The 18,214-nt window shown below is 49.6% G+C and overlaps 7 protein-coding genes across 7 annotated transcripts; 4 read left to right on the forward strand and 3 right to left on the reverse strand.

Annotated features, from left to right (window-relative positions):
* Positions 1-417: 417 nt before the first annotated feature.
* Positions 418-2,105, reverse strand: N7455_004819 (uncharacterized protein; the record flags this gene model as incomplete). The annotated part of the gene is made up of 4 exons (XM_040956171.2): positions 418-1,147; positions 1,200-1,772; positions 1,830-1,876; positions 1,926-2,105. 4 exons carry the CDS (start codon positions 2,103-2,105, stop codon positions 418-420), a joined length of 1,530 nt encoding a protein of 509 aa, XP_040813232.2.
* Positions 2,106-2,807: 702 nt separating this feature from the next.
* Positions 2,808-4,490, forward strand: N7455_004820 (uncharacterized protein; the record flags this gene model as incomplete). The annotated part of the gene is made up of 2 exons (XM_040956226.2): positions 2,808-2,892; positions 2,944-4,490. The coding sequence occupies 2 exons, from the start codon at positions 2,808-2,810 to the stop codon at positions 4,488-4,490; spliced, it is 1,632 nt and encodes a 543-aa protein (XP_040813316.2).
* A 1,509-nt stretch (positions 4,491-5,999) lies between these two features.
* N7455_004821 (uncharacterized protein) lies at positions 6,000-6,347 on the forward strand (the record flags this gene model as incomplete). The annotated part of the gene is made up of 1 exon (XM_065604895.1): positions 6,000-6,347. One exon carries the CDS (start codon positions 6,000-6,002, stop codon positions 6,345-6,347), a length of 348 nt encoding a protein of 115 aa, XP_065461795.1.
* Positions 6,348-6,775: 428 nt separating this feature from the next.
* Positions 6,776-7,165, forward strand: N7455_004822 (uncharacterized protein; the record flags this gene model as incomplete). The annotated part of the gene is made up of 1 exon (XM_065604896.1): positions 6,776-7,165. The coding sequence occupies one exon, from the start codon at positions 6,776-6,778 to the stop codon at positions 7,163-7,165; it is 390 nt and encodes a 129-aa protein (XP_065461796.1).
* Positions 7,166-7,538: 373 nt separating this feature from the next.
* On the reverse strand, positions 7,539-11,363 carry N7455_004823 (glycerophosphocholine phosphodiesterase; the record flags this gene model as incomplete). The annotated part of the gene is made up of 4 exons (XM_040956328.2): positions 7,539-7,772; positions 7,850-8,250; positions 8,310-11,141; positions 11,228-11,363. 4 exons carry the CDS (start codon positions 11,361-11,363, stop codon positions 7,539-7,541), a joined length of 3,603 nt encoding a protein of 1,200 aa, XP_040813229.2.
* Positions 11,364-12,695: 1,332 nt separating this feature from the next.
* Positions 12,696-15,280, reverse strand: N7455_004824 (UNC45-central domain-containing protein; the record flags this gene model as incomplete). Its single annotated transcript, XM_040956225.2, has 2 exons — positions 12,696-15,128; positions 15,200-15,280. 2 exons carry the CDS (start codon positions 15,278-15,280, stop codon positions 12,696-12,698), a joined length of 2,514 nt encoding a protein of 837 aa, XP_040813225.1.
* A 1,184-nt stretch (positions 15,281-16,464) lies between these two features.
* Positions 16,465-17,657, forward strand: N7455_004825 (TFIIH/NER complex subunit TFB4; the record flags this gene model as incomplete). The annotated part of the gene is made up of 2 exons (XM_040956272.2): positions 16,465-16,510; positions 16,570-17,657. 2 exons carry the CDS (start codon positions 16,465-16,467, stop codon positions 17,655-17,657), a joined length of 1,134 nt encoding a protein of 377 aa, XP_040813358.2.
* Between the last annotated feature and the right edge of the window lie 557 nt (positions 17,658-18,214).

The raw sequence follows: 18,214 nt of genomic DNA on the forward strand, positions 1-18,214 counted from the left end.
TCAACGGCACTTCTCAATGGTGGAGCTAACTTGAGATACGTGCGGGGTCAGTCGGGGCCAATAGTTACAAGGGATAGCCGAGGAGAAGGGCTCATGGTGCAGAGATATCGGCTCTCAGTCCATCGAATGCGGGGGGGTCTAAATGTTTTGATTCCATGACACAACACATTTGGGGATGGCCTCGGGATGTCTTATCAACACCTTATCGATACCTATCTTATTATCTTATCTCCATAAGTGGGGCTGCTCGGCTATTTGGAAAAGGGAAGGAGCCAGCGAGACACTTATGACTTGGATACTACGTACAATAGATGTGTGTTTAGCGTACAGAGTGGAGATACGATGAATCATTGTTATTTCAGGATATTATTTCCAATAACCAGTGCCAAAAATCAGTGTTTAATGTTCCATTCTATCTCAGTGCAAGTCCACCTGTGGTCCCGCAAAGTTACCCCTTCCGTGCAATACCCACCACAGCGCCACTAACACGGTCAATCCACATGTGATCACACTGGTGTAGTTCATATCTTCCGGAGACGTCGGCAGGGTATATGGGAAGCAGTAAATCACAAACGAGACAGCAATGTACATGCATGCGACAGTATTGACAGCAGGGCCAACCTTCCCCATCCAAAATGGACCGGGGCGGATGTACTTGCGCCCAGTCATCAAATGTGGGAATATAGCGAGGAAGTAAGAGGCCGTCGTCAGCAGCACAAACGATCCGATGAAAGCCTCGAAGGCAGTATAAGATCCCACATAGATTGCTCCGACGCATGTCAAAAACACACCGCATGCCAAAGTTGCATACAATGGGCTATGCCATGTCGGACTGATGGCCCCAATGTATTTGGAAAACGGCGTAGCATCATCACGACCCAGGACATAGAATGTCCTTCCTGTGGTAATATAGCATCCGATTGTTGCACAGAAAATGGGTGCGATTGTGAGTGTAAGAAGACCCACTGCACCTGCTCGGGAGCCAGTTGCTTGCAAATATATATCACCTAACGGAGAGATAGAATCGGCGTTCACAATAAGCGGCAGGTCGGTGACAGCATAGAACATCGAGACTAAATAACAAAAGCCAGTCGCAAAGCCGATGGTCACTTGGCAAGCAAGTGCTCTTGGAATATTCCGTCTCGCACTGGTTGAAGTATCAGTAAAAGAACCGTCTGGGAAGGAGCTATATTACATACTCAGGGATCTCTTCTGCGATATGGGTGACACAGTCAATAGCACCGATTGCGAATGCCCCGTTCAACATGCCTGCAAGAAATGTGAATCCGTCCGGGTAGCCAGTGACGTTGCTCCAGTCTTTCCACACGAAGTCATTTGATGCATATCCTGCACCATTCTTGCTCGGCATAATAGCACAGACCAAGACTGTAATAACAAAACCAACAACGATGAAGAAAGAGCCAATTCTGCTGATGAGCGGGAGAGCCCGTTGGCAGAACATCACAGTAAAACAACACAGCCAGGAGATGATCAAATAGCAAACAAACACATGCCAACGCTGCGGTGTGAAGTCTGGATGGTAGAGTGCGTATGAATAGACAATCATGCTTCCAGTCATGGAACAATTTCCTGCTACGGCGAATGCCCACGCAAGACCATTCAGCCACCCTGCGAACCAGCCACACAATCTGCCATAACGGGGACCAGCGGTTATAGTAGCCCAGTGGTAGACTCCTCCGGATGCTGGAATGGCAGAAGCAAGCTCGGCAATTGACGCAGCAATGAAGCAATAGAAAAAGGAGGCAGTGGCGCTATTCTAGCAGTTAGCACTAAATTCCGAGAAAGCCCCGCAAACTGTGGGGACCTACAATTCGTATATTATACCAGGTGGTCCACCGTTGTAGAGAGAGGCAATCTAAGATGCGTTAGTAGTGCACAATCTAGACAAAGGATCTAGTCCTTACAATTCCGCCTCCCAGAACCGCCCAAGCATTTCCGGTAGTGATTCCAGTAGCACAAGCACTGAAGAGATTGAAGCTCTTTGCGAGTACAGGTGTGACAGCAGTCTCGGTACCATCCTTTATCGAGCCTTGGATGGAAGACTCGATGTCACCAGCATCTTCTTTGATTTCAAACTGTGCCATGGCAGTAGATCTGAATTGCAATGCAATCAAAGCGTGTATGACTCACATCTTTCGACGGAAATATCTTGACATATTTATGATTTTTGTTTATCTCTACAATTCTCTTGATCTATTACAAGAGGAACTTTGCCGCTTCAAGATACAAGATATGTGAGAACAGGTCGCTGGCTCTTACTAGAAAATCAAGATGCGATTAAGCTCGACGATAGTATTGGCTTAGACACACTTTAATCTTTTGTCTTATTTAGTTATACCTTATTGCATACCACATCTACCTACAGGAAGTCCATATGTCTTCGCTTGCTCCTGCCATGTGGCAAGTGGATATATTGATAAGACACGAGCAGAAGTCCATAGGGGATTCCACAGCCTTACTGAGTGCAATCATGTTGGTAACAACAAGCTGATGTCGAACAAATCTCCTATCCTGATCGCAACCCCCGCGTTGAGTAGTCTGGACATGCCTAAGTAGAGTCTCGGAATTAGCGGATCTTCCATTCGCTGGCTGTTACCGCATCTGGATATGCTCGCGGGCCTTTGATATTTCTCCGCAAAGCCAACCTATTATGACTGCCCCAGTCAAGTTCGTATATTCCAAGCCACTCACAAATATAAAGCAACACCCATCCAGCTTACCCTTGAGTTCCTATGTTCAAGAATATGAGACGTGAGATTCTCAAATTCCACGAACCTTCTACAAACATGACATCTTGTCTCAGCAACCAGTCTGTCATAATTACAGGGGCCTCTGCACCATTTGCAGAGGCCTTTTGTGCTTGTTACTCAGGTAAGGTTGGCTTCTCAATGGAGAAAAAGATATAACCTAACATCTATCAAGGTTCCAAGGACAAGACTATTGCGCTCAACCTGGATCCTCTGGTATCGAGTAATTTGGCTGAAGCTCAAGCTCAGATAAGCACCGCTTTTGGTGCTCTCGGTGATCAAGTCGATGTTTTCATTATCGACGCCAGAACTCAGGAGCCCTCTGGGCAAGACGCAATTTGGGAGATTCCGTTGAGTGAATGGGATCAAGGACACACGCCAATAAGCTGTCAGAAAAAGATGCTGTTGCACGCAAAGTTATTCCTTCAGCACCAATTTCAGGTCAAAAAGGCGAAGTCCCATGAGAACCAACCAGAGAACGGTTTCTCTGTTGTGGTCCTCGGTTATCAGGATCTCTTCGGTGTTTCGCTCGATCCTATTATTTCTAAGCTCCAAAGGGATGTTTCACGGCTTCACCCAAATGCCTCCGTCAACTTTCTTGATCTTAGCTCCTCACGCGAGGCCTCTATTCAATCAATCGTTGCGGCAACAGCGATACTTATTTCGGCGAAACCCGCCCGCGGCATCATTTCACTCGGCGACATCGCGAGTGTAAAAAGCACCGAGAAGAACATAAATGAAAACTCCGTTGCTCAGAATACCCAGCTTTGCCAAAGCCTCTGGCTCAATCAGAAGCACCCAAAGGTCAAAATCGCTATGTCGTTTGACTTTGACGCCGTCTCTGCCTTCCTGGGAACAGGCGATCATCCAGACAACAACTTGGCCGATTACAGCACAGGCATATTCGCCGGTCGAGTTGGTGCCAACCGGCTACTACGCATGCTACAAAAACACCAAGTAGCCGACAAAGTCACCTGGTTCATCCCTGGACACACGATGGAGACCTTCGAACCAACCGTCAAGGAGATTATCAAATCCGGTGCCGAGATCGGACTTCACGGGTATTCCCATGAAGGTGCCTACCAAATGACACCAACCCAAGAGCGCGACGTGCTAGTGAAGTGCATGGAAGTGTCGCAGCGGCTAACCGGCAAAAGAGTGCGAGGCTATCGCGCGCCCATGTACCAGCTCCGCGAAACAACAATTGAGCTTCTGAGAGAGTTTGAATTCCTATACGACTCCTCTCTAAGCCACCATGACTCACAGCCATATTTTACACCCAGCGATCCGCCAATCGAGCGAGTGGATTTCTCCCAGCCGGCTAGCACTTGGTTGCGCCCCACGTCGCTTGCTGCAGCAGATGCCCGCCCCGCCGGCCACCCACTTGTGGAGATTCCCACTGGCTGGAATAATGAAGATATGATGGCGTTGCAGTACTTCCCACATCTCGATAACAGCCACGGGCATGTTGATGCACGGGTGGTTGAGCAGAGATGGAAGGACATGTTCTTGTGGCTGTGGGAAAATGCCCATGTTGATGGAGGGGATGGAAGCTTTGTCTTCCCCATCTTGATGCACCCCGATACCAGTGGGATGACCCATGTGATAGGAATGGTTGATCGGTTTGTGGGGTGGCTTCGGGGATGGGGGGATGCGGTTGAATTCCGCACTTTTGAGAGTATCACACAGGAGTGGTTAGACGAGCAACTGAAGGCCAAGTAAAGCCATAGATTGATTTATCCATAATGAACATATTTTTGTTTTTTCTAAGAGATTCAAGCTATAGTGTGTTTCATTTATGGGAAGCCATACTTTGTTCAAGCATATCCCGATCCACTACGGAGTACAAGTGACCCACTACATAGTTACCCTTTTCAAGGTTTCGTTATACTCTTACGTATGTATGAACTTGACCCCAGAATCAACGTTTATAGAGTCGAAGATGTAGGATAAGATGATATCTTCAAATGTTTATAGAATCACTGTGATTGGCTGATAAGCACCTGGCTCGCTGGCTGTTTCCTCGTTCAAGATAAGCATAACCATGCCACCCCTCCAAATCTATATAAATCTGTCTGGTTAACCCGACAATAATATAGCACAAAAGGTCTTCACTTCATTATTCAGAGATATCCTGCATAATGCATCTTGCTATTCCTCCTCCTCCTGTTCGCAATACCGAAAAAGGGTTCAAAACACGCCCCAAGAAGACACGAACTGAGTCGGTCTCAACAAAGGAGACTGAGTCTGTACATATCTCTTCTGAAGGATCGTCAAAAAGGTCATTTCGGAGATCCATTATCAATGGTAAGTCATATAAGGGCCATTTCTCTTCCTGTGCTTACAGTATCATAGCCTTTGCAGCTCGCACCTGACCTCGAAGACTGCAGTATTGGCCAAACCAACATGGTCTTTGATTGATTTGCTTTCTTTGTTATATACCTGGGCTGCCACTATACCCTATTGCTCTCTCGATGTTGCGGCTTTTTCATTGGTTTATCTTTCGACAAGCCGCTATCATGTTCGCTCATATTTAGACTACAGTCTTCTCTATTTCAAACAAGATCTACGTCCCACAATTAGTGATTGTTAATATTTCCATCTCTAATTACGGGCATAACTTCTCAATATATCGCACGCTAACTAAAATCCCGTCCTCGTCCTCAAATTCACTTTCGTCCTGGAAAAGCCGACTGCCGGAGTCAAGGCAGGTCAAACAGTTGATCACTATATCCGTATAGATTCTACCCATTATCCTGGGTAAATTCAATTCAGCCAAGTCAACAAAGACAGACTTGATTCCCACTGCCACCTTCCGCTTATTTTTGGCAGCCAGCATATTCGTGATTGGAAGCTCTGAACTGGGGATAGTCTGATCGTTCAAATAATTCACAAATAAACTCCACAGTCCGATCTCTAGCAGACACACACCAATGCTGTAGATATCATGCCGCATGTTATATATTCCCTTTAAAGGTAGATAAATATTAGAGATTCCACAATTCGTCGTTCCTGAAATCAGAAAGGTTCCGTGAAACACCACTTATCTTAAAGCGACCAGGGTACACAATAGACGATGTACAGGCGGCTGACCTAGAACCCGGCCATTCCATTTATTTGTTGCTCTACGTGCTCCTCTTGCTTCAATCCCCTTTTTGCCAACCTCAGGAGCTCAAATTTCTTCTTCTTGAGATGGTTTATATCAATGACCACTGGACTTCATTCCAGAACATGGACACTGAGAGCGGCTATGCGAAGAAGATACAAACAGTCCTCGAGACAGCAAATTTCGATCATCTCTGCTCAGAAGCCACCAAGATCCGCCAAGCAGGAGAGTCCTTAGCTTCTGAACTGACCTGCTCTGTGAACACTGCAAAGTTCACCTGCGGAACATACAACCTTGTGGTTACCCTAACCCTTTCAGACACAATCCAATGGGTAGCTAGAATTATGCTGCCCGAAGACGACAAAGACGAAGATGTTGCAACCTTGCTTTCGAGTGAAATTGCTTCTATGAATTTTGTTCGCCCCAAAACAACGATACCCGTACCCCGCATCTTTGGGCATAGTGTCACATAGAATGACTTCGGCTTTCCCTATCTTTTGATGGAAGCTCTCCCAGGCACCATTCTAGAGAACCGATGGGCTCTCACGATACCCGATTCACATAAGAAGAAAATCGCTACTCAACTGGCCCACTACGTCTATGAACTGAGTACTCTCCGGTTCAACAAGATTGGTTGTTTATCGTACTCCCACGAGTCCGACAAGCTTGAAGTTTCACCATTCCAAATCTCAGGCTCCTGGGTTGAACCTCTGTCAACCTCGTTGGAATACTTCTATATATTCCGCAAAGGCCAAACAAGGGAGATCCACGAAGAACACAAAGGCGAAGCAGACTGGGAAGCAGCTGCTTGTTCCTCGAGAAATCGTTAACTTCCATGGTAACTGAAGAGCATCTATATGGACCATTTCCAATGTGTCACCTGGATTTTCACTACAATAATATGCTCGTTGATGAAGACTTCAATATCACTGCTACCCTCGACTGGAGCAATGTCCAAACTGTGCCCATGGAGCAGTTTGCCATGACTCCGGAGTTCATTGCTCCTCCTGCTGCACCACTAGAATATAAACAGGCAGTCTTTGAATTTCGGGATATTTTTGTTGATGCGTTGGCTAGCATCGAACGGGAGAATGGAAACTTGTCGTCTGATACGGGAATGCCATTATCCCCTCTGTTTGCATCCCCCGTATCTGAGGTCGTCTTTCGAGGCACTTGTAGCCCTGCGCGGAGAGCTATTTTCGATGCCCAGCTCACCCTCCCTCTTACTACTTATGGTCGAGGCGCTAAGTGGGAAGATTTCAAGAAACTCTTCAATGAGCGTCTGGCATGAGTCATGTTGCATGGCTTTACCATTAGATGGGTTTGATGTGCGCAAAGGAAAGAATGACACGACCTTGGACCTTAACTCGCCAGTTGGGGAAAGTGCATTGGCCGGATTCCAAATAGGAAGCCACAAGCCCATTAGAGGCGTAAGGGGCAGCCTTGGAATACTAGGCTTATTTCTTTCTCGCTAATAGAAAGAAGATCAGAAAGAACCCTACGCAAACCACAGAATACCATAGAAATAAGTAGAAACCGTCAAAAGACCAACTGGTATTGATAGCTGTTGAAGCTCGCAAAAGCCGAATGCAAACTATGGACATCGTATGACAATAAATCACAATTCCCAAGAGAGAATGCAACGATACAAAACAATGCGATTCTTAAAGAAGGGCAGGGGGGATCGTATCCGGCGAGAGGTTATTTTGGTTCGTCCGCTCGAGAGTTGGGACTGTGACAGCACCCTTAGCAGAGTCAGCTGCCTGGTCACTAACGGCCGAAGGATTGGGCGATAGGCCCGGTGTGCGGTCGCCCTTGCCCTGGCGCTGAATGAGGCCGTTGGTGATGCCGAGCACGGAGTCGACAATCACGGCGTCGATGCCTTCGGCGACTTGGGACTATACGAATAACATGGTTAGATAGTTGTTTGGGGTTTCTGGGGATGTGAAAAAGATGTGAAAAAGAAAATACTTACGTCGACGTTGTTGCCGTCATTGTTAAGCGTTCCGTAAGAGACACACACGAGACCCGACTCCTTAACAATGCGGACCAGCCGCGGGCAGAGGACTAGTGGTTCAGCCTGGGTAACGATTCCGAGGAGATTCCACCGGGAGGCGAACCGAATAGCCTCCTGCAAGCTGCTGGCACGAATGTCACCGACCGGAGAGGCGCCCGCGTCACTCAGGAAGAGAACGGGGATGGAAGGCTGCTTGAAAGACAACAACAGACAGATATCTGGGTTGAAGCTGGAGAACAGCATGTCGCGGCCGCCTCCCAGGTCGTAGACCGTCTTTAGCATGGTGTCGACGAAGGAATTCAGTTCTACGGCGTATGTGTCCATTTCTTCCTCCTCGCTCTCGTGGAGCATGGGATATTCTAGCGACCTTGGTTAGATCGACGGAATAGCTGTTCTTTTGGAAGCGCTAGTGACTCACTCAATTCGATGTTAAATCCAACGGGTTTCGGGATCTTCGTAAACAATTCCTCCAACGTGGCGAATGGTGCCTGGATGTGCTCGCCGCGGGTGTTACCCTTGAATCCTTTCTTCTTGAAGTCGCGTGTATGTTTGATCTTCTCGGTCAATTCGGCGGGGTCGTACTCGGAGCCACCGACAGACATTGAGCGCTGGCGGGGACCATCCCCAGATGTCTCGCCGGCTTTCACAGATCCGGGCAAGGCATGGCGATAACGTCCGACGCCCAACTCGAGGAATTGATCAAGTGTCATGGTATGAACAGGCGCATCGATACCCGTCTCGCTGACAAGGAAGTCGTGGTAGATGACAGGCACATGGTCTTTCGTGAGCTGTACATCGAACTCAACATATGAGGCGCCCAGATTGGCCGCAGCGATGAAGGACTCCACAGTATTCTCGCCCAACTGCAATGAATTGCGGCCGGCCATGTTCTTACCCAGCCCACGGTGTCCAATGACCATGGTTGAGCTCATCGAGCGCCAGTAGGTCTGGTTGCCAGCGATAGACATTTTTGGGTGCTTGAAGGGGGTGATGACAAGGAAATTGAATGTCACAGATCCGATCACCTCAAGGGTATTCGCGGCAACGATGGGAACAGTGGAATCACCCTTAAGGTTGATTCGGTGCGACCCCACAGTGGGCTTGATGCTCGAAAGCAGAGCGACACCCCGGCCAACGATCTTCTCCTTCGATCCTGCGTAGGTGGGGACAAGGTCAAAAAGTAGACGCACTTTGCTAGGATCGGTAGTGTGGAAGACAATTGGCTCGGTGGAGATATTGTCCTGCACAGGCAAGTCAATCACCTCCGGCTCACCGTGTGCCCCGCTTGCTGTTATCACCATCGACAAAGATGTGTCTAGCTGGGTGGCGTGTGCATTCTCCATGGGAATGCGGTCAAGGCTGACTGTCTCAAGCGGCTTGCGCATGTCCATAGTTCCCAGACTGACCAAGATCATGCTCTCATCGGTAAGATACCTGTGTCCAAAAGTCTTGATGGGTTCAGTAGTCCGTACACCAGAACCCCCAGAAGTTGGGCCTGGCGCATTAGACCGGCGATCAGTGAGGGACGACTGAGTCGGAGGCGAGGAGGACTCGGAACCAGGGAGGGTTGGAGTGGACGATGAAAAATCGAGCTCAGTGGGAGGAGGGCCGGGGCTAACTTCTGCCAAGCACCGAGCAATGTCCAGATGGCCTCGGAGGGCCGCATGCTCCTTAGCCGTCCAGCCAGAGGAATCGAAACGATCCACGTCTGCACCAGCGGAGATTAGCATTTTAGCCACACTCAGGCATCCGTCCACACAGGCAATGAAGAGTGGTGTCCAGCTATATGTGTTCTCGGCCAATTCTGTGTCTGCCTTCTGGTCTTCGGTGCCATCCAGCAGAATCTTCGCACACTCGCCATGGCAAAATCGGGCGGCAACATGCAACGCAGTCTCACCCTGTTCATCCTGGTAATTGATATCCACGCCGGCATCCACCAGAAGCTGCACAATATCAATGAAGTTGGCCTTGGTCGCTAGTGCCAATACTGCACTGGACTTGGGGACCTGTTTTCTTATGATACTTCGTTCCGGCGAGGGATCATTGTCCTTTTCGGCATCCAAGAGACACCGGGTGGTTTTGGGGTGGCCACCTACAACACTCAAATGAAGCGGGGCCCAGCCGTCATTATCCTGCCAGAGAGGACCGTCGATCCCATCGCTGACATCGAACATGCCCCATTCTATGAGATGCTCAATGATCACTTCACACACGACCTTGAAACCATATTGGGCTGCGTAGTGCAATGGAGTGCGACCAGAAAGGTCCTTGGCCATCAAAGACTCACGCTGGTCAGGGCGCAGCGAGTCCAGTAGGAACTGGAAGTGAGTAACAGCAGAATCATCGCGAGTCAGCTGCTGGGGCATGTGCTCCTCCTTGACCACAGGACGCGGCGGTTGAAGGGTCGGAGGCGCCGCGGGCGTAATATAGCGGGAAGTCTCCGGAGGGAAGTTGAGCACCATTGACGCCGCTGGCTCGGAGTCAGTCGTGGGCTGCTCACGACCGATGGAGATAACCACACGGTGAAGGCAGTTACGTCTGTTGATATCATCGTCCTCTTCCAGGGTGTCCACGCGGGTCAGGAGAAGAGTCAGAACTGCCCGGGAACGATGAAGGATAGACCGCTGAATCAGGGTTCTGAGAACTCTAGGATAAACCGTCTCTCCCGCTTCATCTGCAGTAACCTTCAAGGTCTCGAGTAATTCGAGCAAGACATGAGTGTCATCCTTGCGCAGTGCGTCATCCACGGCGGTGAGAATGCTGGTGGGCAGGTTGAGATAAGGCCTAGCTGAGCCACGCTTCAATGAAAGGGAAGAATGAGTGGAGCTCGCATCATCGGACGCCTTATCATCCACCTTGGACTGGTCGGTAATGATGGCCATCCAAGCATTGATGCGATCCTGAGACCGGAAAACGCGTTCATTGGAGGCAAACGGAGCGGGGTCGACCTTTGTCTCTAGATAACGCTTCTGGGCTTGCGCACCAACCTTCTTGTCCAACTTCTTGGTGATCTTGACGAAGCCACGGCGATTGACTTCACCATACCATTGTAAGCGGCGCAAGTGGTACCGCAGATCTAAAAGGGCCTCGCGCAGGTCATGTCGATCCTCGGATTCGAGAGGATGGCGACCCTCCATGGAATAACCATAGCGCTCCTCGAGCAGTTTCAAACGGCGGGCGAACTCGGCATATTTCTTGTTGTAGAAATAATCGACATCTTCAACATTTCGGTCGAGGTTATAGAAGAAACCTATAAACACAAAGACAAAGACATGGTCAGAAGGGCGCTCAATGGTTCAAAATAATAGATCCAAGGTAACGAAGCACTCGACTCACCAGCCAAATCCGGATCTTGTCCCGCTTTGATCTGCTCAGCAGCAGACTTGATAAGCTTCTTCAGGGCCTTGTACTTGATGTAGGAGGTGCTCCATTCGGGAACCATGAATTGCGACAAATTCCGGCCGAACTTCATACTGGTGAGAGCAACAATTCCACTAGAATTCAGTGCACAACCACAATCCTTTCAAAATCCACACTTTTATTTGCAATTTCCAACTGTATCCGGGGTCTCCAATCGGAGGGAATTCGTGGCGAGTTCAACCTGAGTGTCACGAGGAAGCGATCAGGTGAGCGGGCGAACGCAGGCAATGGAAGAAATGAACCACGCCATTGAGATGTGTATGTGATGGAATAGGGAGAAAGTGGGAAGGTAAAAGGGCAGAAAGACAAGGAAACAAAGCTCCAACACCTGACTGTACCTGTCTGGGAGTGGGGATATGGAAGGGATACTTTGCACACCTAGAGAATAAGGATAAGGATAGGTCGAGAGAAGAAGGAAAGTGTAAGAAGTGTAAGGAGAATGTGTTAACCTTGAAAGCTCAGGAAGACGAACCGGTTAGAGGTGTGCGCGCTGGACTAAAGGTGATTTGTCGACCCACGGGGATCCTCTCCACGGTACGGTCTTATATATCTCCGCCAAGCTAACCTTGAAAAGTGTCCATATGATTACATATATATCCAGGTACGGAGTACGGAGTACTAAAATACTATATTTGACTATATTTCTCTTTCTTTCACTTTCAAATTTGCGGTGTGGAAGGGGCTTCCGGAAGCTCACAAATGTGGATTTTCGGTCCCACGTCATACGAATGGGAGAGAGAGGATCCCACCATTTAGCCCCCACATGCTGCAGCACACGGGATCGGCATCTAGTCATTGTCCGATGGACCCCAGATCCCCCATATGAAAAAAAAAAAAAAAATTGTTCTGTGACTTTTCAAGCGAGAAAGGGATCAAATAACTGGAATGTATTCAAGAATGTCGGTGAAGTTCCTTGAAGCTTGAATGGTTCAAAGTTCCAAGGATCCAACCTGGGAATACGGGGAAGACCCCGTGACCCTACATTATAGAACTACAGAAGCGCCACAGGCTTGGTGACACGAATTGGGAATTATATTGATAGTCAGGTGCTCAAGTCAAAAGTTGGGGGTTAAGACCGAGCCATTCACAATTCTATGCCAAAAGCTAGTATGCAACCCATAGCACTCTGTGCGCCGAATTCCATAGATCGGACGCCTCCCTTGGGCGTCCTAAGAAAAAAGCAATCGCTAAATCCGTCGCTGTGCTCATGGTCAGGAGGTCATCTCGGAAACTCATTAAAAAGAAAACATGAAAAATAAAAGAAAAACTCCCAAAAATAAACTCCAATGGGTCGGCCAGTCCATCCCCAAACCACATGCAAATGGAAAACGTAAAAAGAGAGTCTGTGTGGAAAATGAAAGACATCGAACGGTCATGTCTGTCATTAGATCAGCGGCTTCAAGGCCTCCACTCCAGCCTGTAGCACAGCTTGGTTCTTCGTCTTCTTGAGACAGGCAGTGAGAACATCAATTCCTCCTGCGGCGCGAACGGCGGCTTTGGCGCGGGTTCCGATGTCACCTGTCGCAATGCAAGTAAAATTGCGCACACAGACCACACCTCGGTGAACCAAAGCATCGTCATCCTCCTGGCACAATCCCAGTAGCAGTTCAACTCCCCGTGGCCGATCCAGGACAGCTGCTATGGCCGCATCGAACTCCGTCAGCATCGCAAGAGCCCCACCGGCAGCCCGTCGCGTCGGAGCGTCATCGGCATCAGTCAGAGCTAGCAGAATGTGAAGGCGCTGAGCCGCTTGCTTGGAGCCATCCGCGAACTTGATAACACCGGACTCGCAAGTCATCAGATTACAGACGAGTTCGCAGGCAGCTCGTTGAACTCGAGCATTGCTAGACAAAAGCAGATCTTCCACTGCAGACCAGCCTTCCCGGACTGTGAGTTCGGGTGCCGAGTCGTCATGCGGGTACGAAGCGAGGTTCGTCAGAGCTAGGAGACTTTCAAACACTGGGAGTAGGTCACGGGGTTGGTCGGCGGAGAACGAGGCAGTGTCGGGCGATGAGAGGAGAGAGAGAAGGGGACGGATGGCGGATGTAACCTGGGGAAATCCAGATGATGGGAAAACATGTGAAGGATCAACGGAGATGAGGATGCGGGCCAGCGCATGGGATGCGATGCGTGTCGTTTCGTTCGTCACAGGGCCAGAGCTACTCTGCTTCGGGGCTGCAAGGCCAAGTAACAGCTTTACCGCACCTTGCTGGGCCAGTGTTCCACGGGACTTTTGAGGCCTTGTCAAGGATAGTAGAATCTTTGCCGTAAGCTCATTTGTGGAAGGCAGAGAGATTCGGCCACACTCAACGAGCAAAGTCATGATGCCTGCATCGATAACGGCGGCACATCGTGCCAGGACAGCTTCATCTTCATCTCGAATATCTATTTCTGGTGCTGCCTTCACCTTTCCGGTAGATGGGTCCGCGTAGTCCTTCAGCTGCGCCATCTTCTTTTGCTCTTCAGATAGGTTGGGTAAGAATTTGGTCAGGTTTAAAATTACCATCAAGCCGCCATAGAGTACGGATGAGTCGCTGGTGTTCTGTTTCATAGCCGCAATGAAGTTTCGTAGGAAAACCGGATCATTGGCAAGTTGATCCTTGACGGACGGCTTCACCGAAGTGTAAGCCAATCCCTCGATTGCGTGGGAGTTGTGTTCAACCTTTTGTTCAGACATCAGTCCCATGAATCGATGAACTAGTTCAGACTCGCTGTCTTGTTCCAAGACCTTACCGTTGCCAGTCGAGGGTTTCTCGGGCTCGGATGCCCGGATCTTTGCCAGGGCCACTGCAGCCAACTCCGAGCAAGTATCACTTCCATTGGTCAGGATGTGTGACAACCATTCCCCGAATTTCTTTGAAACAGCCTCGCGGCACGGACGGTTAATGCAAGCCGCATTAAGAAGTTCCAACACGGGAACTTCCACCTTCTTACTCTTGGTATCTCGCGATGCCATTGGGAGCAGGAAGGCCATGAATTCATCCGACAAGAAGAGATTGGCAGCTGCAGAGGGAGCCACGGGGAAGATGGCGGCCACCGCAGAGAAAGCAACGATGAGATCGCTGACACGCCCTTTGCCAAGAATAGACATAATCAGTGCCAAAAGCTTCTTCTCGCCCGTCTCCTTGGCGACCTCGAGATATTTCGCAGTAGCCAGGGTCGCCTGGCTCCGAACTTCGAGCGGCAACCGGTTGTCCAAAGATGAGAGGATCACCTCTAGCCCTTCATCGTCGATCAAATGTTCAAGTTCAACAGCGTGGACAGCGAGCAGTCGAGTAATTCCCTTTAGAGAGCGACCATCGAGATCGTGGCCCGATTCCATCAACTTGGCAATGAAAAGCTGGAAGAGTTCACTCTCGCAGTGGGATCGTGTTTCCTCCGATGGCCACACGGTGGGGTCCAACACCACCGTATCGAGGCACACCGCTGCTCCATCACCCCGATCATATATCTCATCGAAGAATGCTGTGACAGAAGTCTGAAGCTGTGTAGAGAAGTACTGTCGAACGCTGACGTTCTGTCGCACCAACCCAGATATGATCTCATCCTGTGTCGTCGATAGAGAGTGCGGGCGCTGTGCGAGCAACAATTTGAGGCATTCCAACGCCACGTTTTCCGGGGATTTCAGGCCATCGGTTCGGAGATAAGTAGCGGCTTCTTTGCCTGCATTTTCATCATTCTGTGTAGTGTAACGGCGGCAGAGATCGAGAAGCTGGTGGCCATCTTTGTCTTCGTGCTGAACCTTCAGGAAGGCGGCTTTCACTTGAGGGTTTTCGGGGGCGATTGAAAGGGCTTCTCTAAGATTCCTGGAAGCGGCCTATTGAATAAGCTCCATATCAGTATTGGGCTAGCTTCCTCCGGGGGGCGTTCCAGACATAGGTCACGTACCTCTCGGTGGCCCGCGTCGACCAGTTCGACGGCCTCTCGGGCCAGGTGTACAGCGCGCTCTTCGCCCGTTGCTTGAACCATTTCAGGGTTGCGCGAGAGAAGAACAGAAATGTAGACTCCAGTTGTGGTTCAATGAAGTTTAAGTGGATGATGGGGAAGCTTTTTTTTTTTCCTGAATGAGGGGAGGGCGGAGCGGAGAGAGAAGTGCGATAAGGTGGGAACAGACAACCGCTTTTTATGGGGAAACGGGAAAAGGAGGTCTTGGAAGAAGGAAAACGTATAATATATATATCTCTTTTTTTATATTTCGGTTTGCCGCGTTGGCCCGTTTGAATTCTTTAGATGACACCATATACTTTTTCCCCGGACCGTCTGGGATATACATGTACATCATTGTAATAGTTGTACCGGATCTTACACCTCCATGCCCACTTGGGCATTTCCTTCACGAATCGCCATTATCAATTGGTCCGATAAGACACCAACCACAGCGATGAACGCCATCACGTTGTTGATAAGCATATACTCAGCTTACATATGAACTTACCTAGGTAGTCCTTTGGTTATTTTTGTGTTACAACCTCGGAGGTCATGTTCCAAGGGCTACGAAGACATATCCTGCGGACTCCGGTGTTGCTGGAGCCATTCCTGTAGATACATAGTACAAGGCATTCCGTGCTGGAACCCACTAGAGGATATCCGCACATCACATGCAATAGTTTCATCTTGGCGCGTTCAAGGGATATGCCAAGAGATACCAGGTCCTGTCTTTCAAACCGACCGAAAAAGGAGATCACCTCTCAACAAAATATGCTCATAAATTCAAGGTAATTTCAGTCACCCAAGACTTCACGGTGTGGGGGTCAATCCGATTGGAGTGTCAGATCCCAGTCTAGGTTCCAAATCGATTGTGAGTCAGTCGAAGATCCCGAAGAGTCAAGTCAGTGCTAGGATGTAGAACATGTGAAACTCAAGTGCGGACGTCGGTTGGAGATCTATATTGGAAAGACATATACGGAGTAGAGGAAACAGCCCTGAAACCTTGAAGACCTCGGGAGCTATAGTAGTTGTTATCACCCCGTGACTGGCTTATCGCTTTAATATCCTCAACTGAGTGCTGCTAGATAGAGCTTGGACTTGAAATTTAATCCTAGCTGTATATGCAGCACCTCGGGATTCCAGTCTAACCAGCCTGGCATCAGTCTGAGATATCCTCGGCTCACAATAATGAACACCAGCCTCGACTGATCCCCCATCTCAACACAATGAATTCTGTGGATGCTTCGGAGCATTATGAGTTGGGAGCTACGGGTCTGTATTCCCTGCCCTCTGCAACAGGCGAACAACTAGCTAACTAGATCGTCATTTAGACCTCTCCCCATCCCTTCTCACCATAGTCATCGACACAAACCCACACGCCTGGGCCATCCTCGAAGACTCCCTCCCACTCTCCAAAGCAATCGCCAACATCCTAGTCTTCATCAACGCCCACTTAGCCTGCAACTATGCCAACGAAGTTGCCGTGGTCGCATCGCACAGCCAAAAATCAGCATGGCTCTACCCATCGCACAATGCACCCCGAAACGGCACCGCCGATCATGACGGCGACGTCGCAATGAACGGCGCAAGCGACGCCCAACCCCCCGAAACGAACAAATACCGTCCCTTCCGCATCGTCGAAGAACAAGTCACCCGCAACCTCAAAGAACTAATGGACTCAACCACCGGCGACGATCTGCGCAGCAATATGTCCACGATGCTGGCGGGTGCGCTAACCCTCGCTCTGAGCCACACGAACCGACGCACGCTCGCCTGGGCGGAGGAGCACGGCGGTGCCAATGGCGATGACGCAGCGGCCGACGGCAACGGCAATGGCGGGGGCGGAAGTACAGCCACGAGCCGATACTCAGCCTCGAACGAGGACGAGCGGCTGCAGAGCCGTATTTTGGTCATTTCTGTGAGCGGGTCTACCGACGCTGCACACCAATATATCCCTGTCATGAACAGCATATTCGCCTGCCAGCGCTTGAACATCCCCATCGATGTGTGCAAGCTCAGTGGTGATGCGGTCTTCCTGCAACAGGCGTCTGATGCTACCAAGGGCGTTTATATGGCTCTTGCCGAGCCGCGAGGCCTGCTGCAGTATTTGATGATGGCGTTTTTGCCGGATCAGCGCTCGCGTCGTCATTTGGTTCTTCCTACGCGGGTGGATGTCGATTTCCGGGCTGCTTGCTTCTGTCATCGCCGGGTGGTTGATGTTGGTTTCGTGTGCTCCATTTGTCTCAGTATCTTCTGCGAGCCGCCCCCTGGTAATGACTGCATGACTTGTGGCACGCATCTGGATATTGAAGGTAATGCTAAGCCTGCTCTATTGCCAAGGAAAAAGAAGAAGAAGAAGCGTGTTAATGGAGCATCTGGGACGGGGACGCCCATGTCAACACCTACTCCAGGTCCTTGATATCGCTTCCGCGGAAGGTCATATCATCAGGGGGAACCCCCCCATATTGTGGGACCTGACTATATCAACTTCGGGTTGGCATTACTCCTGGAACACACATTGGCTTGGTGCTATGAGCAACACTACCTGTAGCTGGTTTACAAGGAAATAGTTTGGGACATTTCTCATTTGACTAGTGTGAAACGAATAGGTACACACAGGGAGGAATGCCGGGGCTTCTTGAAACATACTCTGATCACATTGTTGGTGCCCGGTCTCAAAGAAGGAGGCTGTCCAGGGACAGAAAGACAGCCATTTAACCTTGGAAGCAAGCGCTGGTTTAGTCATCCTGTACCCATGTGAGTGAAACATCGGTGTTGAACGGCCAAGAAACACAACGGGAAATTGGGTATAGCATCGCAGAGAACGCAAAGGGGAGGGGCCGGACTGAAGCAGATACAGGTGGTTGAGGGCGAAAACCACCTTGTCCATTAATGAGTAACAACAGACCAAGAAGTCAGCAGAGCAAAGAGGCTTCGCTACAACATAGTTGTAGTTCTCATCCAGGGTGCATTGCA

This window comes from Penicillium solitum (genome assembly GCF_028829755.1).
Source record: "Penicillium solitum strain IBT 25940 chromosome Unknown utg000003l_segment0_segment0, whole genome shotgun sequence".
Lineage (NCBI taxonomy): Eukaryota > Fungi > Ascomycota > Eurotiomycetes > Eurotiales > Aspergillaceae > Penicillium > Penicillium solitum.